We start from the raw sequence: 23,665 nt of genomic DNA on the forward strand, positions 1-23,665 counted from the left end.
ACAGACAAGAGAGAGAGAGACAGACAGACAAGAGAGAGAGAGACAGAGACAGACAGACAGACAGAGAGAGACAGACAGAGAGAGAGACAGACAGAGAGATTTCTTCGCTACAGCAGCAATTATGATACAGGTCATATCAACAGAGTAAAAATCTTAAATCTCAAATGCACAATAAGAATAACAGATTCCTTAATAACTCTTCACTTCACCGAGGAGATAAACCAGGAAACGTACTGATGAGCAGTGCTTAAGCAGGAATGCTACAGAACAACATGTACAGTAATGAAAACAATAAACAGGCAGGAACAAATGCAACTGCGTGATTAGTTGAAGTTCAGAGAGGAACTCACAGTTGGCTGCGGGTGCTATGGTGTAGCCACCCTGTCGACCAGCAGCAAAGGCATTTCCTGATGAACAGGAGCACAGTGTTTCAGTTGTGGTTTATATCTGGAAACAAATGCAGTTAAGGAGAGGGTACCCTGTGGAGTTTTTGACCCCTGGTAGCATTATGGAGCATGCGGGCGACGCGATCAACTGGACGCCACCAATGTATTTGTGCAAAGAAACGTAGCGTAGGCGACTGCTAGCTAGCTAGCTAACATGGACGTAAACAATGCAAGATATCCAGAATAAATCGGTTTGCAATTGTTTTAGGAGGAAGGAAATGGACTCAAAAAGATTCACACAATGTATTTTGGTGATCAAATCTAAATGTAAACATAACTTTTTAGTTTGTTTACCAGAAAACTCCACAGGACAGCTTAAACATGATGCTACACACCATTGTTGGAAGCGTGGTGTTCCGTAAATGTGGAGGAATGTATCGCCCTGCAGACAGAGAGAGACAGTGTCCAACATCATTTAAGGACTTGATTTTAAATTATTAAAAAACGTTTGAAGCACCTCCAACATTCAAGATAGGAACCATGGAAATCTAATATACATTTCCTAGTTCTTGTGTCAGTGACACATTTAAACTAAATTGGAGGTTTAGAATTGTTGAAAAGGGAAAATATTCCCTTGGCCTTCCCAATGTATTCTCTGTGGAGTACTTCCTTGTTTGCGGCCTTATTACGTGTGCAGGTAAAATGTTCAGGTGTGCGAGTGTCTAGAGAAAATGTGAAGTTCTGGCTGCTGCTTACGGTTAGGGCCTCCACCTTGTCCGTCTGCTGCACTCAAGTCTAGGACAGCGAGCTGGAGAGAAACACACAAATAGTCAGAAAAACAACATTATGTAGCCTTGTTATACACGTTAGGAGTCAAGAGAAGGATTCTTCTTGCAGCAGGTGACCCCAAAACCTGCTTCCTACTTTAAAACGAAAGAAAACAATGAGTTTTTAGACCATCCGTCAGAATAAGCAATGTGACAGAGAGACAACTTTTGAATTTACGCTTTTATTCCCAGAAACTGAATTTCAGTCTTGGGGGTAGGATGCTTTTCTGCAGCAACATTCAACTCAGCTAATAAGAGGGATTGATTTCTCCATAAAAACCTTTATTTACACTGCAGCATTTGCTGCATCCTAGCTGAAAAAAACGATATGCTTTTGATTAAATGTTTGGTAAACATTGTGATGATTAGATCTTCCCAAAATATCTATTGAGAACATCCAGTACCTCCTACAGTCTGACCAGTCAGACACAGCTAACGTTAGACTACGTTGCTAGTGACGCAGACGAAATGAGTCTTTTTTTAAGCGGGACGCAGTCAAGACGAACTATGCAATGATGTGCAAGACAGTGGGCTAAAACGGTCAAAACACCGCATTGTTTGTTTCTCTGCACCTCCATTTTATTATTGTACCAAGCTGCAAGAACAAACGCAGTGAAGATAACTAGTCGATGGGTGCGTTTAATATAGTTGCACGGGACAGCCAACGGAACCACTCGGGCGTAATTGGTCGTTTGTCTCCACCAGTTAAAGCTTTCATAAATTATTTTTTGTTAACTCTTGATGTAGCAAACGTAGCTACAAACAAACGGATCAAAAAGGCGGAAGAACAAATATGTTTTCCACATCGTACGGTTTGTTCCCACTCGTGGTCATATACGGGTATAAAAATGAAGCGCACCCAACGCTAGCTTAGCACGTTAGCATCTCGTTAGCGGTTAGCTTTTAGGCTATAGCCGGTAAGCTAACATTTAAACCGGCGATTATAACACATTTCACCAACTAACGCTGCAAGACACGTTAAACTGACAACTCACGCGACTTACCTGCTGCTCTAGACCGTGGACATTCTCGACGGCCACGTGACTCATAACTATAGAATATGGAGGAAAAATGTTGTCGTTGAAAAAAGGACCTCTTTGTTAGCCGGGTTTGATGTGTTATGTCTCCTTTCCCTCTGTCTTGTTTCTGTATTTACGATACCTGACAGTTATCTCATTAGTTTAACAGCTTTGTTAAATGCTAATCTTGAATTTTACGTTATGATAAATTCCTGTATTTTAGCTACAAGGATGGTACTTAATGCAAACTCAGCTGATGTCGGTTTGCTCTTTAGCTGAAGCTGAGATGAAGCCGTCATGCACTAGTTAAGCTAGCTCGAATACAAAGGAAAGTATATCCGGTAGCGCGCCAAAATAAAAGTCAACAAACAAGTCAATGTAAAATGTTATGTACTGTATGTGACAAATATAACTTCAACTGCATAATAAAATTAGCATTTTGCTAAATCAGTCAGAAACACATTATGTTTATGTTATGTTTTGTTTACTAGTTGCTAGTTTTGTTGTTTATATGCGTTTAAAACTCGTAAAGGTAAGGGCATTTAAAGCGATATCTATAAATAACTAGTGCATCGAGTCATATCTTAACAGTCTTAATCATATGTTGCACATTTCACATTGGGTGATTGTCGACTATTACCAGGTAACACGACCTTCAAATAACATTTAAAAAAAAATTCAACTTCCTTACTTCCGGCCCACCGCTTGCTAACACTCTCTAACTTGGCCGACGCATCGGAAATGTTGTTAATCCAGATAACGCGAGACTTTAATCATAGTTTGTCGCGATATCGCCACTACAGTAACGTGTAGATTATCAGTAGCCTTCTTTATATTTTCATTTGCCTCTAAATTTGTTTTCATGACTCTTTTTTTTTTACATATTGATACTAAATAGCAAATCATTTATATGGGAATTCCTATACTGTACATTGTATTACAAGCCCCATTAAAATAATTTATATTTAAGATATTTATACATTGTTTATGTACCATTAAAGATTTTAATATGCCTTTCTGGCTGTGATATCCACATTTTAGGACGTTGCCACTGATGCTTTGCCTTTAGTTTAGCTTTGCCAGCACAATTATTTTGTTGTTTAGCTTTTGATTTGTACTTTAAGTTGCTGTTATTTGTTGCCTTCTTTTCCATTGGTTTTGGTTGATGTTGGTAATTTGTAATAACTGCTGGTTGGATGTGCCTTCCCCTTACTAACTCACGGTGGTGGTATTTCAGTGCACCATCACTTTTTCTTCTTTGCCTGCCCTGTTGTGTTTTGGTGTTGGAGCATACCGGTGTTTTGCTGCCCTGGTCCCCCATTGTTTTGCCCACGTTCGCTTGTGTTTTTTATCAATAACTCTCTCATCTTAGGATTCATAACAGATGTATCCACTGAATGTGTGGGGTATTTATGAATGGAAACTCCCAGTTCATGTCAGGATCTCAGCCCTGTCAGTGGCTGTGGGTAGGTTTGGAAAAAGTCTTCCCACTTGTGGTGGAAACGAATAATAACAGTTTCCACTCTGTTGCTTTGCCCTCCGTTGTGTGTTTTATATTTCAATTGATTTACTAAACAAATTCTCAGAACCAGTTCAAAGATCTCACGTGTTCAGCATAGGGCCATTGCACATTGAACAGTTTCTTCTTCATGAATATTCAGAAGATAAATGCAGATGAACGCTGCAATCGTGTTTGAGTGTCTATCCACTCTAATTTGACTCATAAAGGTCAGTTTACCGACAGAAGGAGAACTTCTAATGTCTTCTGAAAAAAACCCTGTTGATGCCACAGTGATGTCATCAGGGTCATCTCAGTTTAGGCCGCACACTATATTTAAACACAAATATAAACTAGCAAGCCCGTGTTGGAAACAGCTCACAATCTGACATGCAAATTTGTCCTTAATGGTTTTTTTATATCATCAAGTGGCTCACCTTATTGTTTTCGGGTGGTGGTCTACCAAAATTAAACACCACATGAATTCTGAGCATGTTGTTGGTTTTAAACTGAAACCCACAACCACAAGGGTCGTTCATTTTATCCTCCCTCCCTCCCTCACACACACAGGAAGTGTAGACAGTGGCTTGGTCAAAGCTGCTGTTGAAGAGCAACTTTGTGTTTATACAGCTCACCTGTTACACTGCATTCTATTGTAGCTCATATAGAGATTTCCAGTGAACAACTAACAGCAATACATGCAGCTGCATGGGTACAACTTCCAAAATATATCTTATAAATCGCATGAATCAGCACTAAATATCAGTGGTATTGCATTATTTATAGTAATCTTACAGACAAGTGTTTATAACATGGCCACTGATAGTCATATAATAACATCAATGCACTCTGAGCTACTATAATAATGCACACTTTCTGGCCAATCAGAATCAAGCAGTCTCTCATAAAGATTGCAAAATTTTAAAGACTACGTTACTGACTTGTTGTCAGATGTGTCTGTCGTTAAACACCAACGCCGTCTCATGCTTTTGTAAATTACTAAAGCCCTGCACATGCTTCTCTGGGAAAGAGAAATAGATAAGACAGCATTGAAAGGAAGCCAACATTTGTATTTTGGAAAAGTTTAATAAAAGAAAACCAGCTTTACAAACTGAGGGCATAACGGTCACAATGACAATGCTCACATGCTGATGTTTAGCTAAGCAGGTATAAAATGAACCATTTTTAATGCTTTAGTTCAGCGTGTTAGCCTGCTAAAGGATTCATCCTCTGGAAACATTGAGTGTTTGTCCCAAAAGTTGTTCCAATCCGTCTTGTAGATGTCTGAAGAGACAGTGGTGTTTATACAGATGATGGCAGGAATTGTCAGTGGACTAGAATGACCGGTTTGGTACTTTTTCCGTTCGGAGATAACTGCGGGATTAACGGTGTGAAGTTCAGCAGTAATTTCTTTGGTGTTATGCGGGAAGGGGACGAAAGATCACACCATACAAGCATCAGTTAACAGTTAACTTTACAGCCAATGAGGAAAGAACTTATTCAAAGCCCTGAAATCCAATGGTGAGTGTTAATAATTACCACCACCATAGCGAGCCGTACCACCACCAAACATTTGCAACAATCTCCTAAAAGGCAGAGATTTGTGAACCTCTGTACTGTTGACCTGGTTCCCGATAGTGCCCTGTAAAAAGAGGAATAATTTATTTCATATTCAGTGGAACTTAAAATGCAATATTATCTGCAGTAGTAAAGACTATGTGTCTCCTAAAAGGGTGTTAGTACACCTAAAACAAAGCACTGTGCTGCATCGATTTCTGTAACTTTCAAACTCACCATCTATGATCGATGGACGGCCATTTGCAAAAGTTTAAAGCACACTGAACTTCCAGATGCAATTGTTCGGGAAAAGAAACACAAAAAGGACGAACAGAAGCCATAACTGTTAGAGGCCTTTTAAATGTTCTCATGAGAGAAAACAGCCTGTTCACGATGCTCTTTCAAACTGAAGGATAGCTTACCTGCAGACCATTCCAGCTTGTAGTTTATGCACAAACGTGTCCCACTGCTTGGAATTAAAAGGAGCCTATAAGGAGAAATATATAAAGAGAAAGATGCCGACAGAGCAGATCACCACCAGAGCTGTGTTCAGGAGGATTCTGGTTCGAGGAGGTTCATGGAGAAGCTCATCCACAATCTTTTCCTGTTCCTGGACAGTGATGACCTGAGCTTCGGTCGGCTGCTCCTTGAAGCCACAGAGACACACCAAAGCCTTCATACACCTCCCACCCTCCACTCCTCCTCCAAGGCATCCTCCTTCTTCCTCCTTTCCAACCCTCAGTCCTCCCCCTTCTCCCTCGTCTACCATTTTAAGGTCAGAAATCGGTGAGTGAAGGTGCGTTTCTATGTCACTGGCTTCCATAGCATGATTGTTGCTTGGTTGGGCATTTTTATGATCGCCATGTTTTAATCCCTTCCACTTGTTTAACCCCCACAGTGTGGTGCTTCTGATCTGTTCTTTTCTGGGCGGAGGGGTGCAGAGACTCACAACTACGGTCACCAAAGCCGACGTCCAAAACAAGATGGCTGCCACATACATGAAATGAACATCTTTGATGAAAGATGGCCGCTCATCGGGCTGGTCGCAGCGAGGCTCGCGGTAAACCAACGCCAAAATCAGACGCGCCGCTCCGAGGACAAACCCCACCACCCCGCCCCAAAAGGCCCCCGTCTCATTGCAGCGATGCCACAGCACGGCAAGCAAGAAGATCGCAGCTACGGGTGGAGTCAGGTAGTCGGTTACTTCTTGGATGTAGTAGAAGATCTGGCCTCCCTGCATCTCGATGATGACCGGCACCCAGGCGATGCTGGCGATCACCATGAAAACCACAAACAACCTGCCGACCATCACCAGCTCCCTGGATGACACCTGCTTTCGCAGCATCTTGTAAATGTCCAACGTGAATATGGTGCTCGCGGAGTTGAAGATGGAGTCCAGGTCGCTCATCAGAGCTGCGATTATGACAGCCATCATCAGGCCGCGGAGGCCGACGGGCATCACGGACATGACGAGCCGTGGGTAAGCCACGTTGCTGCAGCCGGTCGCGGAGCCGCACACCTCTAGGCAGTGCTCTGGGCTGATGCACGCCAACTCATCAGCAAAGAAGATCCTGGAAATCATCCCTGTAATCGTCATGATGCATGAATCAGTTATCCAATCAGCCCAATCCTTAAAATGTGAGTCGCTTCAAAAGCAATGAATGGCTCTACCTGGGATGACGATGATGAACATGGGGAGGATTTTCAGAAAGCCAGCCATGATAGTCGAACCTTTGGCATGGACAATGTTCTTCGCTGCCAAAACCCGCTGAACTATCACTTGATCTGTGCACCAGTACCTGCAACACAAAGGGAGGACGTTAACGCTTAGTCCTTTAGAAAGCATTACAGCAAGGAGACCGGGTCACCTCTTATTACCTGTCCTGTTTGTACTGACTCTGTGGGCAGAGATCAGGCATACTGATAGTGTAGGGACACTTGTAAACATGTGGCTCTATGGATGTCGGTCAGACCGCTTTGGTCCAAAATAACTATTAGACGGATTGCCAAGAACTTCTCTGGGAAGCATGGATGTGCTCAGAGAACCTCATGGCAATCTCAATATAGTTTCACTGTTGTTCTGTACCAGCTTGACGACAAGGAACTGAAGCAGTTAGGAAGACAGTCTACGTGGACAGACTTGGATGAGTACCAAATAGAGGCAGGAGTCTGGCCCAGTAGGAAACCGGGCCAAGGCAAGTCTGGATCTGTCGGGCCTCGAAGCAACTTCAGAGCATTTGGCTTCGGGTGGAGGTCGAGGTGGCAGGATTCAGAATACGTCAGGTTGGGTGAAGACAGCAAGATGGCGGAGATGTTTGGAGAAGCCTGCATGTACTTGGTCCACACCCCTTAAAAATGACACAGTTTAGCAAAAGGTATAGCATGCAGATCAAATTGCAGTTTAATTGATGTATTATGGGTTTAACTTCGTTGCATAAAGGAGATCAATAGAGACCTTCAAGTCCTCCCACTTTGAAGAGGCTGATGATGGTGAGGCAGAGTGCTCCGGCGATCATGAGGAAAGCCTGCACCGTGTCCGTGTAGATGACAGCGACCAGGCCTCCAGTGACTGTCAGCAAAGCCGTCATGGTGATGAGGAGGATGATGGACATATAGAGGTCCCACCCTAAGGATTCCTGAATGAACAAGGCCCCGGCATAGAGGTCTACGGACAGCTTGATGAAGATGTACAGGATGAGAGACAACACTGCAAAATACACTTTCAGTCGGCTCCCACCGAACCGTTTGGACAGGTATTCTGGCATGGTGTAGACTCCACACTGAATATACACGGGGATAAATATCCAGCCCAACAGCTGGAGCAGCAATAGAGCATTTAATTCCCATGCAGCCACGCTGAACCCGCTAGCAGCACCCGATCCTGCAAGTCCAATGAAATGCTCGCTCCCTATGTTGCTGACGAACAGAGACGCTCCCACAGCCGCCCAATTCATGGAGCGGCCAGCGAGGAAGTAGCCGCTCACTGTGCCCTGATTGGCTTTCCGCATGGCAAAGAAACCGATCACCAGCACCAGGATGAAGTAGATTACTACGACGATGATGTCCACCACTTCCATGGTGGCGGCGGCAGCCATGTTCGAGCACTTTTTTAGCTCTTTGACAGCACAGAACAAACTAACTGCTGCAGGTTTTTTTTAAGACTAGCACGGTTTTGTATCTAGTTATGACCTTAAATATAAAATTTCAGTGCAGAAGCACTAAAATGTCCACTAATTCACAGGCTCAGGCTTGTTTTTATGGTGCCAAAAAGTGTTATTCAGCTGAGCAACAAAATCATCACATACAGTTATCTGCACTTTGTCATATATACTGTATAAAGCAGTCAGCAAGCAGAAGTCTGAGATGAATGTTCCTTGTTCCTTTGTAGTGACCCTCAGATGTGGGAATCAGTGCTGGCTGCGACTAGGCAGCCTGCAAAATGGCGGTGCATTATCGCTGGGTCTCATGCTCATCTGGATCCTGCAACAAACACAAATGTGTAAACAAAATGATTCTTCTTTCCTCTAACCAAGTTTGAGACATTTGATCTCTAAGGCTTTTTATACTTTGGTCCATCAAGTAAAAGTCGAGATTCAATCAAAAAGTTTAAAAAGTTAGTTGCCTTAGGAGACCAAACTGGTGAAATGGAAACTATTGAGAATAAAAGGTTGTGAGTGTTGTGATAACTGTAGAAGTGGGGCATCCCATCCCAGCTGCTCTCTGGTAATAACTAGCTTTATTTTCTCTTCTATCAGCCTTGATTGACTCATGGTAGTATGAGGGTCCTGCATCGGGGCTGGTGTTTGTTGCTGAGCACAGCGTGCCGATCTTTATAGGACAGCTGGGGCCGACCGCATGAATACAAATCTTTGGAAAATCTCACACAGCTTCATTCGCTTTATTTTGGCCCAGTGCAGGCAGCATGAAAATATTTCACTGGTGGGAACGGCAGCATTAGTGAAATTTCCTCACCAGAATACATTAGAGTCAATATTGATTTAAGTTTTGAAGGGAATGCAAACAGAGGGTTTTGTCATTTGCAGTTTCATTAAAGCATCTATAGCTTATTGGGCACTCCTGTCAAACAAGTTGGACCTGCAGGGAGATTTTTAAAAGTTAAATTATAGCTACAGCTTTTTACAAGACGATTCTATAACAAAGGGATTCTCTATGCTCTCAACCTTATGATTTCAATGCAAAACGTGGAATTTGAATGCATTTTAATTTTTGTACATGTTTTGTCTTGTGAAGAAACCTAAATGTAATAAATGTCCTGAACCCCTAAGACGTCTGCTCACTTTTCTTTACCATGAACATATTCTTAGAACATATTTATAGTTCTTTATATAGTTTATGTTTTTTCTTTTTTAATTGCGATTCATCTAGTATTCTTATACTTCAAATGCACTTTTTGTGGTACTGAAAGTATCATATAAAGTTTGTGTGGTTTTTATACATGTTTTATGCAAAATATGACCAAATACACGGTCGCTGTGCTTTATGCAAGTTATTTAACAGCAAGTGAGAATATAATCAAGTTTCCAATGTATTTTTTCAGCTTCTTATTCTTAGAATATTTATTGAAATTCTTCTGTCATGTCCTATATTACTCAAATATTCAACAGCAGTGACAGGAGTTAATAAATACTGCATGTCACAAACACTGGCCCGTTTCAATATATCTTTAACATGAGACTCACCTGCCGGGCGGCTGATCTCCTCCGTGTTGTCTCCCAGTTTGTCTCTGCAGCGGAGAGTTGTGGGGGATTTGAGTCCCGGACTGATTGGAGACCGGCAGGGTCCTCAGGCTCTTAAGAGGGGAGGGATCCTCCGCCCACAGCGGGGTTCGACCCGGTGGAGGAGGAAAAACACGCAGAGGAGGATGATGATCAGGTGCTGTTTACGGAATCTAATTTACTGGATCAAATTCAATTATTTGTGCACAAAAGCAAAATAATTTCCCTTTATGGATATTGTGTTTATGTTTAACATGAAGTTATAGTATTTTAGAGGTAGTGCGTTTATGAAAATACGAACAGCATTTGAGTGATTGAGGATAATCGCATTGTAAACTGATATATTACATTTTATTTTATTTTAAACAAATCTTAACCTGCATTAAAATTGTGAATGCCATGACAAAACCATGAATTTCTGGTTTTCAAATGAACAATAGGGTGATGGGAGCACATGGATTTATTTTTGTTTCTAGGATTTACTATGAAAACACAGCATCAACTAAAAACAATAAAATGCCTTAAAACTTTTCACAGCATGATTGTTAAATGTGGATTAAACAGATAACATGGCTCTTTCAAGTTCCAACTGTATTACAAAATCTTTAGTTTTACTATCTCTTCATTTTAGTCAGTATCATATGTCTTCAGTTGTTTTATTAAGTGCAAAAGTTAGAGTCTTCATCACGTCTTCCGTTACTCTTCAACGTGTTTTCATCATAGTTTGAACACGTGGATTGCTGATTAAACCAAAAGATCAGACATTTTCCAAATCAGGTAAAAACACGCATGCCGCTCGTTGGACCTCGCACACACACTGTTACTTATAAACTCAACTGAGCCAATGAGAAAGTAGTCGCTGCATGTGTTTGACTGCAAAATCCTACTTTCTGCACACACACCATGATTTTGCACTTATCAACTTTTGTGAGCCCGAGTTTGAGGACTTCTGACGGATCACAACCTGGAGGTGAAGTTACAACCGACTGATTTACATCTGATATTGTTAATTTTTAATATTGTTAATATTTGTCACATCACTTCGTGCTTTTTCTCCATTTTTAGAGACATGTCAACATGAACGTCTTAAAGCTGTCTCGCTTCGTCTCAGGTGCTATGATTTTATTAAATGTCCATGCTTTGTGTTTTTCAGCATGTACTTAAAGGTGCTGAGATTGGGAGCATTTCGATTGCCTCTCAACGGCTCTCAACATGTCGACGGCGAGCTGGCGACTCATAGCTAACGGGGCTACCAGCGCAAACTACTATATCTTTACATTTATAATCGTTTTTTGCTGCTATGTTAATGCTCTAAATGTCAGATACAGCTCCTTTAAAGCAAAACGTTTACAGAATATTGCTGCTGTTGCTCTACTCAACCATGAGATGTTGCTAATGGGCTGCAATCAAAGCATGCAGCATGGAGGCAAAAAGCATTTGAAGCGCTCATCATGTACTGGAAGTCCACTGTCCTTCATGGTGGCAGAGTGACAGCATCATATTGTCCCCCGCCGGACTTCTCCACCAGACTCCATTGAGGCTAAACGTCCTCCTCTCTGGAGTCACTTTCTGTTTACGTTCAGTCATTTTGAGCAGCTGTTTTCCCTCAAATCGTCCCTCAGGTGCTGCTATTAACAACACAGTAGTGTCAGATTAGAAAACAACTCTTCTGATTATTTCTTCTCAGCGACAGTGCAAGCTTTTTTTAATGCTTTTGTTTTTTTTTCAGTGTCCTGATGTTTCCAAGTGGCATGAAGTCACTAATCAGGGGACATCAGCTTCACCTGGTTCCCCTCAACCTCCACAGCAGAACAGTAACATGTTCAAAATGATCCACTGCTCATTGCAATCAAAACAAAGCAGAAAGAAAAGAGGTCTTATATTCACTCATATACCCATAAAACAGTGAAGGAGCTCATCTGAAGGCATTTCTGATCAGACGAGATGGGGAACTGACTTTATGTTCAAACTGTATAATATCACAGCACCAGCTCCCTTTTTTTATTAAGAGACAATGTGGTGCAGATAACTGTTGCAACAGCATGAAGTAATGCTGAAGGCCCATTGCTTCCACTCAGATGGAGAGTCCTCTGATCTGGAGGAGTTGAGGCACGTTGATGATGTTGTCTTCAAAGCACCATTCTCCAATCTGGCTGCAAGTCAAACATGTTTTCTCAAAGCAGTGTTTCGAATATTTCAATGTATTTTTTTTTCTATATGATGATATACAGTGTGTATCATGTGCTTCTGATTACAGCGATTTCTACCATTATCCAATGACAAATATCTTGATTTAAATGATTTTATTGCATATATCTATTTGATTTGCTCTTTTTATTCAGTCTCCAGTTTCTTTACCGTTTGTAGTTGAACTGTATTATCGGTCACCCCTCAAACACTTTGAATGACGGTCTGCATTGGATCTCGAATCCGTGTCAGGAAGAAGGATTGAAGCCGTTTTGATTCTTACAAAGACACTTTAAGTTGTGCAGAACAAGCCAGACATCAGCTTCTTATTACTGTGGAACAAAATGCCGTTTAAAGTCTTAAACTGTGGATGGCGCCACTCTTCCACTGGACAAACAGCACCTCCATCTGTCTCCTCTGGGTTTCTCCTGTTTTATTCATTTAAAGAGCTGAAACGTCTCTTCTATCAATCGACGTCTATGTACTAAACTGACAGCCTCACGTTACGCGTGTTACAACAGAGCAGTCCTGTTGCACTGTAGATTATCTAGTTTTTTTTGAACGTATGAAATTATGACCAGATTTAATGTAAATTCTTCCCCTCTGGTCCTCGTAGCTCTAAAAGGTTTTTCTGCTCTCCCACGTCCCTTCAAACTTGAAATCTCTCTTCACAAAGACTATGAAAGAGAAGCGCGCCTCTTTTCTTCACCCATCAAATATTAATAGACCATTTTTGTGGTGAAACACCAACTGGAAATTTCAAGAACCCACACTGTCAATCAAACACACACAAACGAGTATCCCGACTGAGGGAAACCAAAACATCAGATAAAAGGCGGTTTTTACAGACTATATTTAATCTCATCCCTCAGCGTGCCCGTGAGTCTACCACAGCTGATTGACAGACGGAGACAAACTGAACACGGCTTTAAAACACTATTTAGAAGAGTTTATGTTGCAGAGTGAAGTATTACTCTTCGCCACCCAACGCTGGATTTTTAATTGGTTTGTTCAATCACTTGCTTTGTTGTTGCACTTCGTTCTGATTACATGATGCACTTGTATAAATGTTTAGTCAAACATGGTATATGTACAACGCACAGAGTGCATGAGGGGAAGCCTTGCCAGATTTGGATGAATGATTTCTCTGCAGCGTAGAGACGAAGGAGGTAGGAGGAGGAGGGAGGAGCAGAGGGAAGAGGACAAGGAGGCTGCTATTCTTCTAACCCAAACAGAGCTGAATCTCCCAGAGTTGCTGGCGATGGCAGATGGTGGAAGGAAGGAAAGGCAGATGGAAAAATCACTTCCAACATGTTTATCATCGTCAAGAAGTGTGTACCGTGCGTGTATGTGAGGAGGGATGATTTTTTGAGTCACGCTAGTGTGAGAGAGAGGCTATACATTGTAATGATTATATATTCGATTGTTTGTATACAGAGTGATTTATATAAAAGCTATGCTACGTATTTGTTGTATGTTTCATGCACCTGAAAAATGTTTATGTACACTATTTCATGAGCAAATTTTAGGAGATAAACTATTAAATCATAATAATATCAGCTAACTATTCATCACACTCAATATGTCTGCTCACTGAATGTAGAGCGTGAACGTGTAGACGTGCAGAAATTGTAGTTTGACAAAAGGGAAATCTTGCAAAATAAACCGCAAATGTCAATATAATTCTCCATAAAATCAAGTTGTAAGCAGCTTTAACTTCTCGTCCTGAACTGCTGAAATTGTAATACACATGTACAGCCTGATGTTGCCACAGGCAATACATCACAGCCGTAGCTATGGTGATATGTACAGTATGTGTGAGGGCCGAGGGGCGGCTGAGAAACCTGAGAACCGCACATGACTTTGTGACCTCTGCAAACACACAGCTGACAGGATGAAGCACATGGTCTGCTCACTGAATGTGTGTGTGTGTGTGTGTGTGTGTGTGTGTGTGTGTGTGTGTGTGGCAGGGAGAGTGAAATCAAGAGTGGAGGCTTTGATTGTTATAGTTATTTTAGTCAAAATTCATACTTCTTCTCAGTATCAGAATCAGCTTTATTGGCCCTATGGCCCCTAGCATTAGTAGTAATAGCATTTGTAGTAGTTGTAGTATTAGTAGTTCCAGTAATAGTAGTAGCAGTTGTAGTAGTATTAGAAGTGGTAGTTGTACTATAAATATTATTAGTTGTAAAAGTATTAGTAGTATTAGAAGAAGTGGTAGTTGTAGTAGTAGTAGTGGTAGTTGTAGCAGAAGTGGTAGTTGTAGCAGTAGTCGTAGTATTAACTTTAGTAGAAGTATTAGTAGCATTAGAAGAAGTAGTAGCATCAGTAGTAGTAGCATTAGAAGAAGTGGTAGCATTAGAAGAAGTGGTAGTTGTAGTAGAAGTGGTAGTTGTAGTAGAAGTGGTAGTTGTAGTAGAAGTGGTAGTTGTAGTAGAAGTGGTAGTTGTAGTAGAAGTGGTAGTTGTAGCAGTAGTGGTAGTTGTAGCAGTAGTGGTAGTTGTAGCAGTAATAGTAGTAGAAGTGGTAGTTGTAGTCGTAGTATTAACTTTAGTAGAAGTATTAGTAGCATTAGAAGAAGTAGTAGCATCAGTAGTAGCATCAGTAGTAGCTGTAGTGGTCGTAGTAGTTGAAATAACAGTATTAGTAAGAAGTCACAACAAAGTCAAATCTGCACACGTTGACATGGAACACATGTTTTTTTTATAGTTAGTGTGACTTACACTGAAGATATCACAGTCGCAAATAAACCTCCACAAATCCACTTAGAAATAATAGAACAAAGTTCAGTGTCCCCGGCTGTTCAAGAATACCTGAAAAGCTCCAAATAAGGACTGCTCTGGAACCAGCTGTTAGACTTTAGGTCTCATCAACAAAGCGGAAAGAACAGTCTTCAAATTGTTTATGGTCATAACAACCCTGATTCAGAGTAAATATTTAGCCGAGCGCGGCTGAAGCTCATCTCAGCGCTGTGAATAAAGATGATACGGAGGTTCTTTAAAGATCGTCTCCAAGGTCAGCTCCAGTTTGTTACTTTTTGTAGCTTTTGTTCATCATTTGCATCACTTATAATGTTGTGCAGAGATCTGGGAGCACAAAAAGCGTCAAGAAACACAAGATTAGCTAAAGCACTTTATTTGGAGGAACTGTCAGTTAGCAAGATTGTTAGCTTAGCTTTCCCTCTTTAATTAAACTCTTAGTTGAATGAAATGATCCTGAGAATAAACATGTGGCTGGGCTTTAGGACCGAAGGGAGGTGAATCCTGACGGGTTCACCTTGTCTAGGAGAGAGAATGAAAGACGGTTGAAAGATTTAACAGTAAGTTTGGCTCTTGAACGACATACCTTATATAACAGTTTGTTGATATTTGGGAGATACTTTTATAAAAATTGTTAAAAATAGTGACATTGAAGAGACACTGGAAATGTGAGGCTACGGTGAAGGACACCATCTGTGCCATACTGTCCTTATTTTTAGTGTATTTTAATTTCATTTTCGCTCCTTTTTGTGTGTAAATACCTTTTTTAGCGATGTGTATTTTATTATTTTAATTTGTATTGACATGAATGCCATATGTCCTGATTTGGGGAGAGAGAGAGAAGCTTCAATCGGACCGCTCTCTCCTGCCTCTCAACTTCTTCCATTTCTTGGTTGTTCGTTCTCTCTGTCTCTCCCTCTTTTTAAATAAGGACATCTTATTGTCTAGGGGGACATCTGATCCTCCCTCTCACACTCTCTCTCACACACACACACACACACACACACACACACACACACACACACACACACTCCTAAACATGCTGACACCAAACGCTAGCTCAGCTTTTTTATCAGAGAGAGAGAAGTTGACGGATGAATGAGGAATAAACCCCATCATTCTCTCTCTTTCTTTGTTTTTCTTTCCTTGAAGTAACAACCGATGCAGTCACAGCTCTTATGTAACTTGTGTGTGTGTGTGTGCTTACATGTATTTAACTTGGTAACAGTCCTTGAGGGGCATTGTGAGTCATTGAAAGCAGATTATAAAACCATTTGAATGAGAGAGTAAAGCTTCCGGCGTTGGTCACATGCCTATTTGAAGATGAGATGTTGTACTCTTGAGTTGCAAACAAATTTGCACTCCGAGCTGTACATTTATGGACTACAAGGATTTCCAAAGTCAAAATGTTCCCATCGGGACAGAGTCAAGAAGACATCTCGTTCATTTAGCCGATGTTTAATGTCAACGAGTGCATTATACCTCCACAAGAAAGAAGAAGTGGAAGGGCATCCCTTGTGTTAAATGCAACAATACAAGAGCTGAAAACCTTTGTGAGCAAATGAAATAAAAGCTCATTCAGTTTCTAAATCAGTAACATTGCTACACTGCAGGGCTCCATCCTCTACTGGAAACACATTCTGTTGTAGTAAGAGGTTTTTTTTTTTTTTTTAAATGAGTCAATAGCTCAAATATATGGATGATAATTTCACCCAGGAGGAAAATTAATAGAGAGAATGGAACATTAACATAAAACGGTTAATGAGTTATTTTCGCTCTTCTACCAGAGATATTAAGGGCATAATTGAATGTTCCACAGAAATCAGAAAAGGGAATTTTGATTATTGAACATTATCATAAAATGGCAATTTAGTAGTCAAAGAAAGCAGAACTGGCAACATCACAAGGAAATAAATATGTTCATACTAATGTTACAATCTGCAGATCAGTTTCTTTCTCTTTGGCGACACCTGTGGGAATAATCAGTAACTGCAGGTGTGTTTTTGGGGCTCACTTTAACAAAGAATCAGAAGATTATGTGTAATGTGAAGGTATTTCACACTCAGTAAAGGCAGACAGACAGAACCATGCACAGCAGACCCAGCAAGAAAGAAGGAGGGTTAATCCAGTAAGTCCTGGTTCAGACAGTCAGACCATCTGAGTGATGAAGGCCAGTCAGCTGCTGAATGCAGAGCGCCCGACCTCAGTCACCCTGAATGTGTGTGGACTCATATAACCTCACGGCTGCGTGTTATATCCATAGAGTAACGGCCTATTGCTGAGTCTCTATTCACGTTATCTCGGTACATACACTTGATACTTTAAGTGCATACGCTGAAGCCTAAATCTTGGAAACTTAGATGTATGCAAAAACAAAAAAAAAATGCTAAAAGTTAAATGTAAACAACATGATGAAGTCTGGGTCCTGCTGCAAACGTGCGTTATTATTCATGAACCGAATCGATTCGTCCACAGCTTTAACGGCAGCTTCCTCTCCGTAATACACATATCGACTCCACCATAAACACAAAGGCGCTAATGTGGAACATTTCAACATCAGTGCATCATTCATCAGTATCAGAGACATCATTGAGAATCATCGACTATAGCTCCGCCAGACTTCAGGAATAAGACATTTACTTTATTATCACAGAATTAGCTCTAATTTGATTAACTGCTGAATATAAACTGATATAAGAGTCCTGAGGTGGCTCCAGTATTTAGTGCGTCAACTGTAAATATTTTAAGATTACATGGTGCCTATTCGTAAACAAATGAGTTTAATGACGTTATAATAAACTACCATACAGCAAACCTGGAACGGCGTAGCATTCGAGCCTGACTCACACTTTCGATATGTTTTAATAGGAATACTTCTGAGAGACATAAAACTAGCATTCGGCGTCTGAATGATTCATATCCAGTGAAATGCTGCGGATGCGGGGGGGTGATAAGCATCCAGGTCTCCGAGCATCACTGAAGTCTCGGTCATGTTTAGAGCGTGTCCTCTGGGCATTCAGGCACTTGGTGAAAATGTAGTGGACCTCCATCTGCTAAACAGTATAAGCCTACAGCAGTTATTGGCCCAGGCCTTTGATGTAAATACAGCTGGTTACAAAGAGTGATCTAAGAGTGTTTAGTATAATAAACCACAGAAAGCAGCTGGATGAAGAGTCTTATTCTGAAGGAGACATTTCACGCTGGTTTTGGGTTAAGATTGTTTGGATTGAGCACAACATAAAAATTGTGGATGCATGAATCTGCTCCTTCGTTTGATCTGTAGCCATAGGCGGTGCTGGTGCTGTGTCGGAGGAGCCGACCCAGGAGGACAGGAGGGAGCACAGTAAGGGAAGGAGACCTTATAAACCCGAGGCACAGTTTGACTTCTATTCTGAAGCGGAGGACCCAAAAGAAAGAAATTCTCCAAGATGCTGCCCTTGATCACTTGCAGCCAGCAGATCACCGCACAGCGTTTCTATCAAGTTTATTTTTAAAAACAAGATATTTTCAAGGTTTGCGTTTTACACTCAGCAACTAGTTTTGTGTATTGTTAACATGCCAAATATTGGATGTCTTGCCTTTACATTTTTTAGGATTTCCAGATGATTAATCCTAAAACTCGTGTCCTCCTCTGACATGTCGTGTTACCGGGTCAGGTATAGTGTCTATTCTGCACTTTTATGCATGCAAAATGACAGAAAAGCTGCACTGCTTAAAATGGCCAAATGTATCTCAGAGCTTTGAAGGATCAGAAAACACAAGAGAGGGGCTGCAAACACATGAAAAAAAGGCATCCGAGACTGGTTCATCATCGCTGGTTGAGCGCTGCATGCTCTGAGGATACTGGGTCTGTGTTTGAAGGTCTGCAGGCACTAGTGACCGGAGTACAAAAGAAGTTGTTGAGAGAATCAAACTCTCCGTGGAGAAGAGGTTAATGTAAGTTGGCCTCAGGCTGGATATGAGCACCCACAGAGCATCATTACAGCCAGAATAATGAAGGGTCAGCATGATAATGATGGGATCTGACACTCTGTGTGTGTAATACATGAGCACTGCTCTGGGAGGTGCAAACTGGAGCGGATGAAGGAAGTGGCCGAGCAACATTCAGCGGAGGATAGAATTGTTGTGAAGTATTAAAAGTGATGTTTTTTTGTCTCCTTTTGTTCTTTGCCAGAAAAATAAATAAATAAATAGATAAATTGAATAAAGTGAATTTGTTTAATTGTAGGTAACAGCCCAATGGAGCTAAATCAGGGCCAATAATTTAGTTTAGCAGCAGATCTGTGTCACACAAGGCCACGCATCACATTTGACCGTTTGTTTCGAGTCTTTCAGCGGACGCCATTGTGCGCCACAGCTCGCAGCCGCCGCTCCCCTCGACTTAACACTGCTGCAGCTGCAGCCATGGTAACATGCCGTAACACACGGTCATATCCACACTCATTTTTGCACAAATAAATTAGCGAGCCCTGCAGCGCTCTCACACGCTCACAATCCTATCACGTGCAACCACAGTGTTCGCAGCGATTGATGGCAGTGTGTGAGCTGCTGGGCCAGAGAGAGTGTTGCTTTTATCACTTTTATCACTTTATTAGTCTCTTAACTCACTTTGCAGGTTGTGCTCGCGCAACAGCGAGACAAAGTAAAAGTTACTGTTCATCTTGTTGTGTATTTAGTAAAGTTTTGGCTTTCTTTCACAATCCCCTGTGAAACGATCCCGGTTGAGTCCGACTTGTGAGCCCTTTAAAGTGATCGAGGGTTACAAGGTCGAGTCGAGTCTCATGAGGAAGTTTATAACTTAGTAAACTGACATGGCCGCTCGGAGGCAATCTGAAAAAACGGGAGTAACGGGCTCATATTTTGAAATAACTCCTGGAAATCAAGATGCCCGAAAACACAAACTCAACAGTGTCGAAAGCGTGAAAAAGGGAGATCGGGGGGGGGGCGACGACGCTTGCAGCGTCTTCACGGCTTCAAACGCGGACATGTCGCAGCCACTCTGACTTCCCTTATCCCTTTTTTGCTTTAATGCTCCCTCGTGGCGCATTAGCTCAGATCCCTGCAGCCTTAGAATTACAGCTATGATGTCAATACACATTGTTAGTGAGTGTGTCTGGAGTCATCATCACCATTTCTGCATATTTTAAGAGCTGCGAAAACACCATTTTCGACAACCGAGTCCGCAGGGCCTAAATCAAACATGGCGCCTTCTAGTATTAGTGTACGTCTACCAATGAGAGTTATATGTCAGGGATAAATGCTTACACTCCAACACATCAGTGCTAATAATACACTAACGTCACGTATTCATTCCACAGCTGCAAAAGACAATAACGTGGAGTCATACCTACAGTACCAGTCATCTGTGTATACTTGGAGGTGTTTGCATTGTGTGGATGTGTGCCGGCTGCAGAGCTGGAGCGCTGCCATGTTTAAGACACGGCACCATACAAGGACAAGTCGTGCTGCAGGACCGGTTTGTCTGCAGGGTGGCACCGCTGCAGGTGGAGCATCGAAAGCCCAATAACGTTACCGTGCTATGCTAAATGTTGGTTGTGCTACCTCTGCCCTTCCTCCACAGGGAGTACAGTCAAGCGTAAACCGCCAGTAAACGTAAGAGTAGAAGAAGAAGTACAGGTTGTAACAAGTCTCCTTGACCATCTCCCAGTCCTTTTCAGCTGATATTTGCCATGCTGTCCGAAGACAAAGGCAATATAAATACATGTCTCGGAGAACTGTTCAGACACCTGAGTTAAGTGTTCTAAAACCATCTCAAGCAACCGTAAAAGAATATTTCCGCGCAATTGACAAGGTTTTATCAAATGGTGCCGTTTCCATACAGCTTTTCTAACGCAATACTGAAAATTGTGCATGTGGAAACAAGAGGCCACGTGGATCCAGGATCTGTTGTTTTAGTCTGATCTGAATAAACTCTATTTACACACTAAAAGGTTTCTCATTAGAAGCTAATACGGCCGAGGGCTCGTCTGCATCATTTCAGAGGCGGACTGGGCCTCATCTGATTTGTAATAAAAGCACAATCCTGGTCCTGCAGGTCGGTCTAACTGTTCGTCCTTCCCTGAGCGTTCCCCTCATAATGTGTCCGTGTTTGAACATTTCAGAAATCAACTGAGCGAAAGTCTACAGAACATGAAAGGGGCTCTGAAAATGATCTGACGTATCTGTGTGTGAGAGAGAGAGAACGAAAGCACACAAGAGAGATTTATGGAGAAGTGAGGTCAAATATCTTCTTCCTAATAATAAATCACAAACACTGCCCCCTCCCCCTCCTCATATACAATCTCTCTCTCCATCCCCCACCCATGTGTTGACATAGTTTCCATGGTGAGGGGAAGGTGTTGACGCGTCATCACTGCATTCCTGCGAGCACACACACACGCACACCAGAGGAGGAAGAAATCCTTCGCTCTTTTACTTATATATACTAATGTGTATGTAATGTAGTATTACTTATAAATAGTAATACCACAGTGTAGGAACACTCTGTTACTAATGTTATTAATGCATTAATGTGTGCATCAACATGCTGCTGGGTAGATTGTGATTCGCAACCTCAGGGAATCAATAGTCTTCTCTTATCATGATAATTCTTCAGAATGTATAAATTGATGATATTTGTTATTATTAATCTAAACAAAGGAGTAAAAGTACAATATTTGCCTCTGAATTGTTGAGTGGAATTAGAATAAAATGGAAACACTCAATACCTCAAAGTTGTACCGACAGTACTTTAATAAAGTAAAGGGAGGGGTTTCCTGGCTCTAAATATTTAGGGACCCGGTGTTGGATTACTGTTTGTTTTGGGCCCTTTTTTACAGCAAGAACTGATTAAATTAACTCAGGCCTGCAAAGCAGAAACATGATATACATCTACCGGTGCTGAACTCTAATTGTTTATATGTTTAGTTACTCCGGAAATAGTTCAATAAGAGCCAGACTAGACACACACCTTATGAAAGCGTGGCTCCTTGTGCCTCGGAGCCACAGTGGAGCATTGTGGGTAAACCGAGGCTATACCGGTCAGAGCCAGAGCGGATGGTGCAGAAGCACCTGTAAGGGGTTTAGGAAGAAGTGAGCGTTGGTGTGAGAAAGAACAGCGACAGATCCACCGCTGCCGGAGTTGGAAGTTAATTGAAGTGGACCTCCTGCTGCTGGTGATGAGTGACCCGGCCACATGGACCCCGTCAGTGAGATCTCACCTCGGGCCAATCGTGCTGCTCCGTCAAGACTGATTTTAAAGCAACCTGCTCTGAAGGAAATACCGGAATCAATTCAAATGAATATGTATTATTCAAAGTAGCATATCAAGATAGAAAGAAGACATTTTTCAGAAGGTTTTTGGAGTTGAATCCTGCAGGAAACTCATTTGAATGCTCACCTGTGGGAAGCCAGTGAGGAATCATGCAATCGTAGCTGCAATAATGACCCCATTCTCTCGTAATTCTGCCAGCTTTATGGAAGTGCAACACCACTGTATATCTCTGGAGTACCATTTCTATAAAAATGGAGTGAAAATTGGATAAAATACATCACAAGTTAAAGTTTTTTGGATGAAAATCGAGTCATTTGCTTTTCCTTTTTTTTTGGAGCATTGGCACATCAGGAGACAAATCGGTTTAATAAACTGCTTGTATCCAATCCAAGGATTATTTTGGGGGGGGGGGGGGGGGTAGAAAAACACAGCAAACTACGGCGTTTAAACGTGCTAGAAGCAGACAGCAGACTGGTGCGATGGAGCCGAGGATGTTGGCTGTTTGGAGCTGCTGTAAACATCAGCCTCGATTACAATGAATACGAGAAAACGTGTCGCCTCTGGTACACTCTGGGGACAAACAGGCTGCTTGCCTCCTTGCACTGCTAAATTTTTCCATCTGAAATTCTTTTGTTATGTGGAGCAACCCTCAAGCTGAGACAAGTCGGAGCCGGTGGGCAACGCCACGGAATTTGTCATCTTCGACACAGCAGGGGTGAACGGTGGCAAACAGAAAATATCCCGTGCTGGTTGTTTTTAAATCACACGCACACCACCGAGTCAATTAAGGAAGACAATGTTGTGACGAGGCCACGAACGCACACATACACAGAGACGAGGAAACTGGGTCAAATGGACCCTGAGAGAGAGAGAGAGAGAACGAGCGCAAGTTAGAAGAGCCACAGACCCGAGCCAGTCGACACCGGATCTTTCTTTTCTCTCATCTCCATCTCATGTGGAGATGAGAGAATGAGAGAGTGATGGAGAGGAAGAGGATGGAGTGTTGTTTAAGAGGTGTAGAAGAAAAAAATCAAAACCAAAGAGAGCGACCGAGGTTTCTACTCATCTGCATTTCTAATGAAGAGTGAAAGAGAGACGAGTGTGGCGACGGGAAGCTAAAGAGAATCATAGAAGAAGAGATGGAGTGAGAGAGTGGTGACAAACACACAGAGAGAGAAAGACTATAAACAGGCAGAAAATAAATCCCTTAAGACTAACAAGGGGATGGGTGACACAGTATTAAAGACACGGAGGGGAAGAGGAAGAGATATAGCTGCGGTCCAATGTCGAATTAGAAAACATTTATTCTGATAGAAGTTTTTGAAGTTGTTTGCAAGCATAGGAAAACCTGATTGATGGCTTGCCCAGAGACGGAGAAGAAAAACCAAATTGGCCCACATTTGTCACAAGTCGCACAGCAAGA

General features: G+C 41.8%; 2 protein-coding genes across 5 annotated transcripts in view; both read right to left on the reverse strand.

Annotated features, from left to right (window-relative positions):
* Positions 1 to 2,542, reverse strand: part of LOC116386006 (ATP-dependent RNA helicase DDX3X-like) — a 12,518-nt gene extending 9,976 nt beyond the window's left edge. For all 3 annotated transcript variants that reach the window (XM_031851917.1, XM_031851918.1, XM_031851916.1), the window contains exons 1-3: positions 2,218 to 2,542; positions 1,143 to 1,194; positions 351 to 407 (exon numbers count right to left, since the gene is read on the reverse strand). In XM_031851917.1, coding sequence (XP_031707777.1) covers positions 351 to 407; positions 1,143 to 1,194; positions 2,218 to 2,262 — 154 coding nt within the window. In that variant the 5' untranslated portion in view covers positions 2,263 to 2,542. The remainder of the gene's footprint in view (positions 1 to 350; positions 408 to 1,142; positions 1,195 to 2,217) is intronic.
* Positions 2,543 to 5,005: 2,463 nt separating this feature from the next.
* Positions 5,006 to 10,049, reverse strand: LOC116386067 (sodium/myo-inositol cotransporter-like). 2 transcript variants are annotated; one of them, XR_004212939.1, is made up of 6 exons: positions 9,988 to 10,049; positions 7,743 to 8,767; positions 7,440 to 7,635; positions 6,959 to 7,086; positions 5,525 to 6,871; positions 5,006 to 5,372 (listed from the first exon to the last, which is right to left on the reverse strand). XR_004212939.1 is itself a non-coding variant. In XM_031852034.1 (5 exons), exons 2-5 carry the CDS (start codon positions 8,380 to 8,382, stop codon positions 5,775 to 5,777), a joined length of 2,061 nt encoding a protein of 686 aa, XP_031707894.1. In that variant the 5' UTR covers positions 8,383 to 8,767; positions 9,988 to 10,049; the 3' UTR covers positions 5,006 to 5,774. The 2 variants fall into 2 exon arrangements, 1 of the variants encoding a protein (XP_031707894.1); XM_031852034.1 differs by having other exon boundaries at positions 5,006 to 6,871.
* Positions 10,050 to 23,665: the final 13,616 nt, after the last annotated feature.

Source organism: Anarrhichthys ocellatus, unplaced genomic scaffold, assembly GCF_004355925.1.
Source record: "Anarrhichthys ocellatus isolate YVR2014 unplaced genomic scaffold, GSC_Weel_1.0 scaffold12, whole genome shotgun sequence".
NCBI lineage: Eukaryota > Metazoa > Chordata > Actinopteri > Perciformes > Anarhichadidae > Anarrhichthys > Anarrhichthys ocellatus.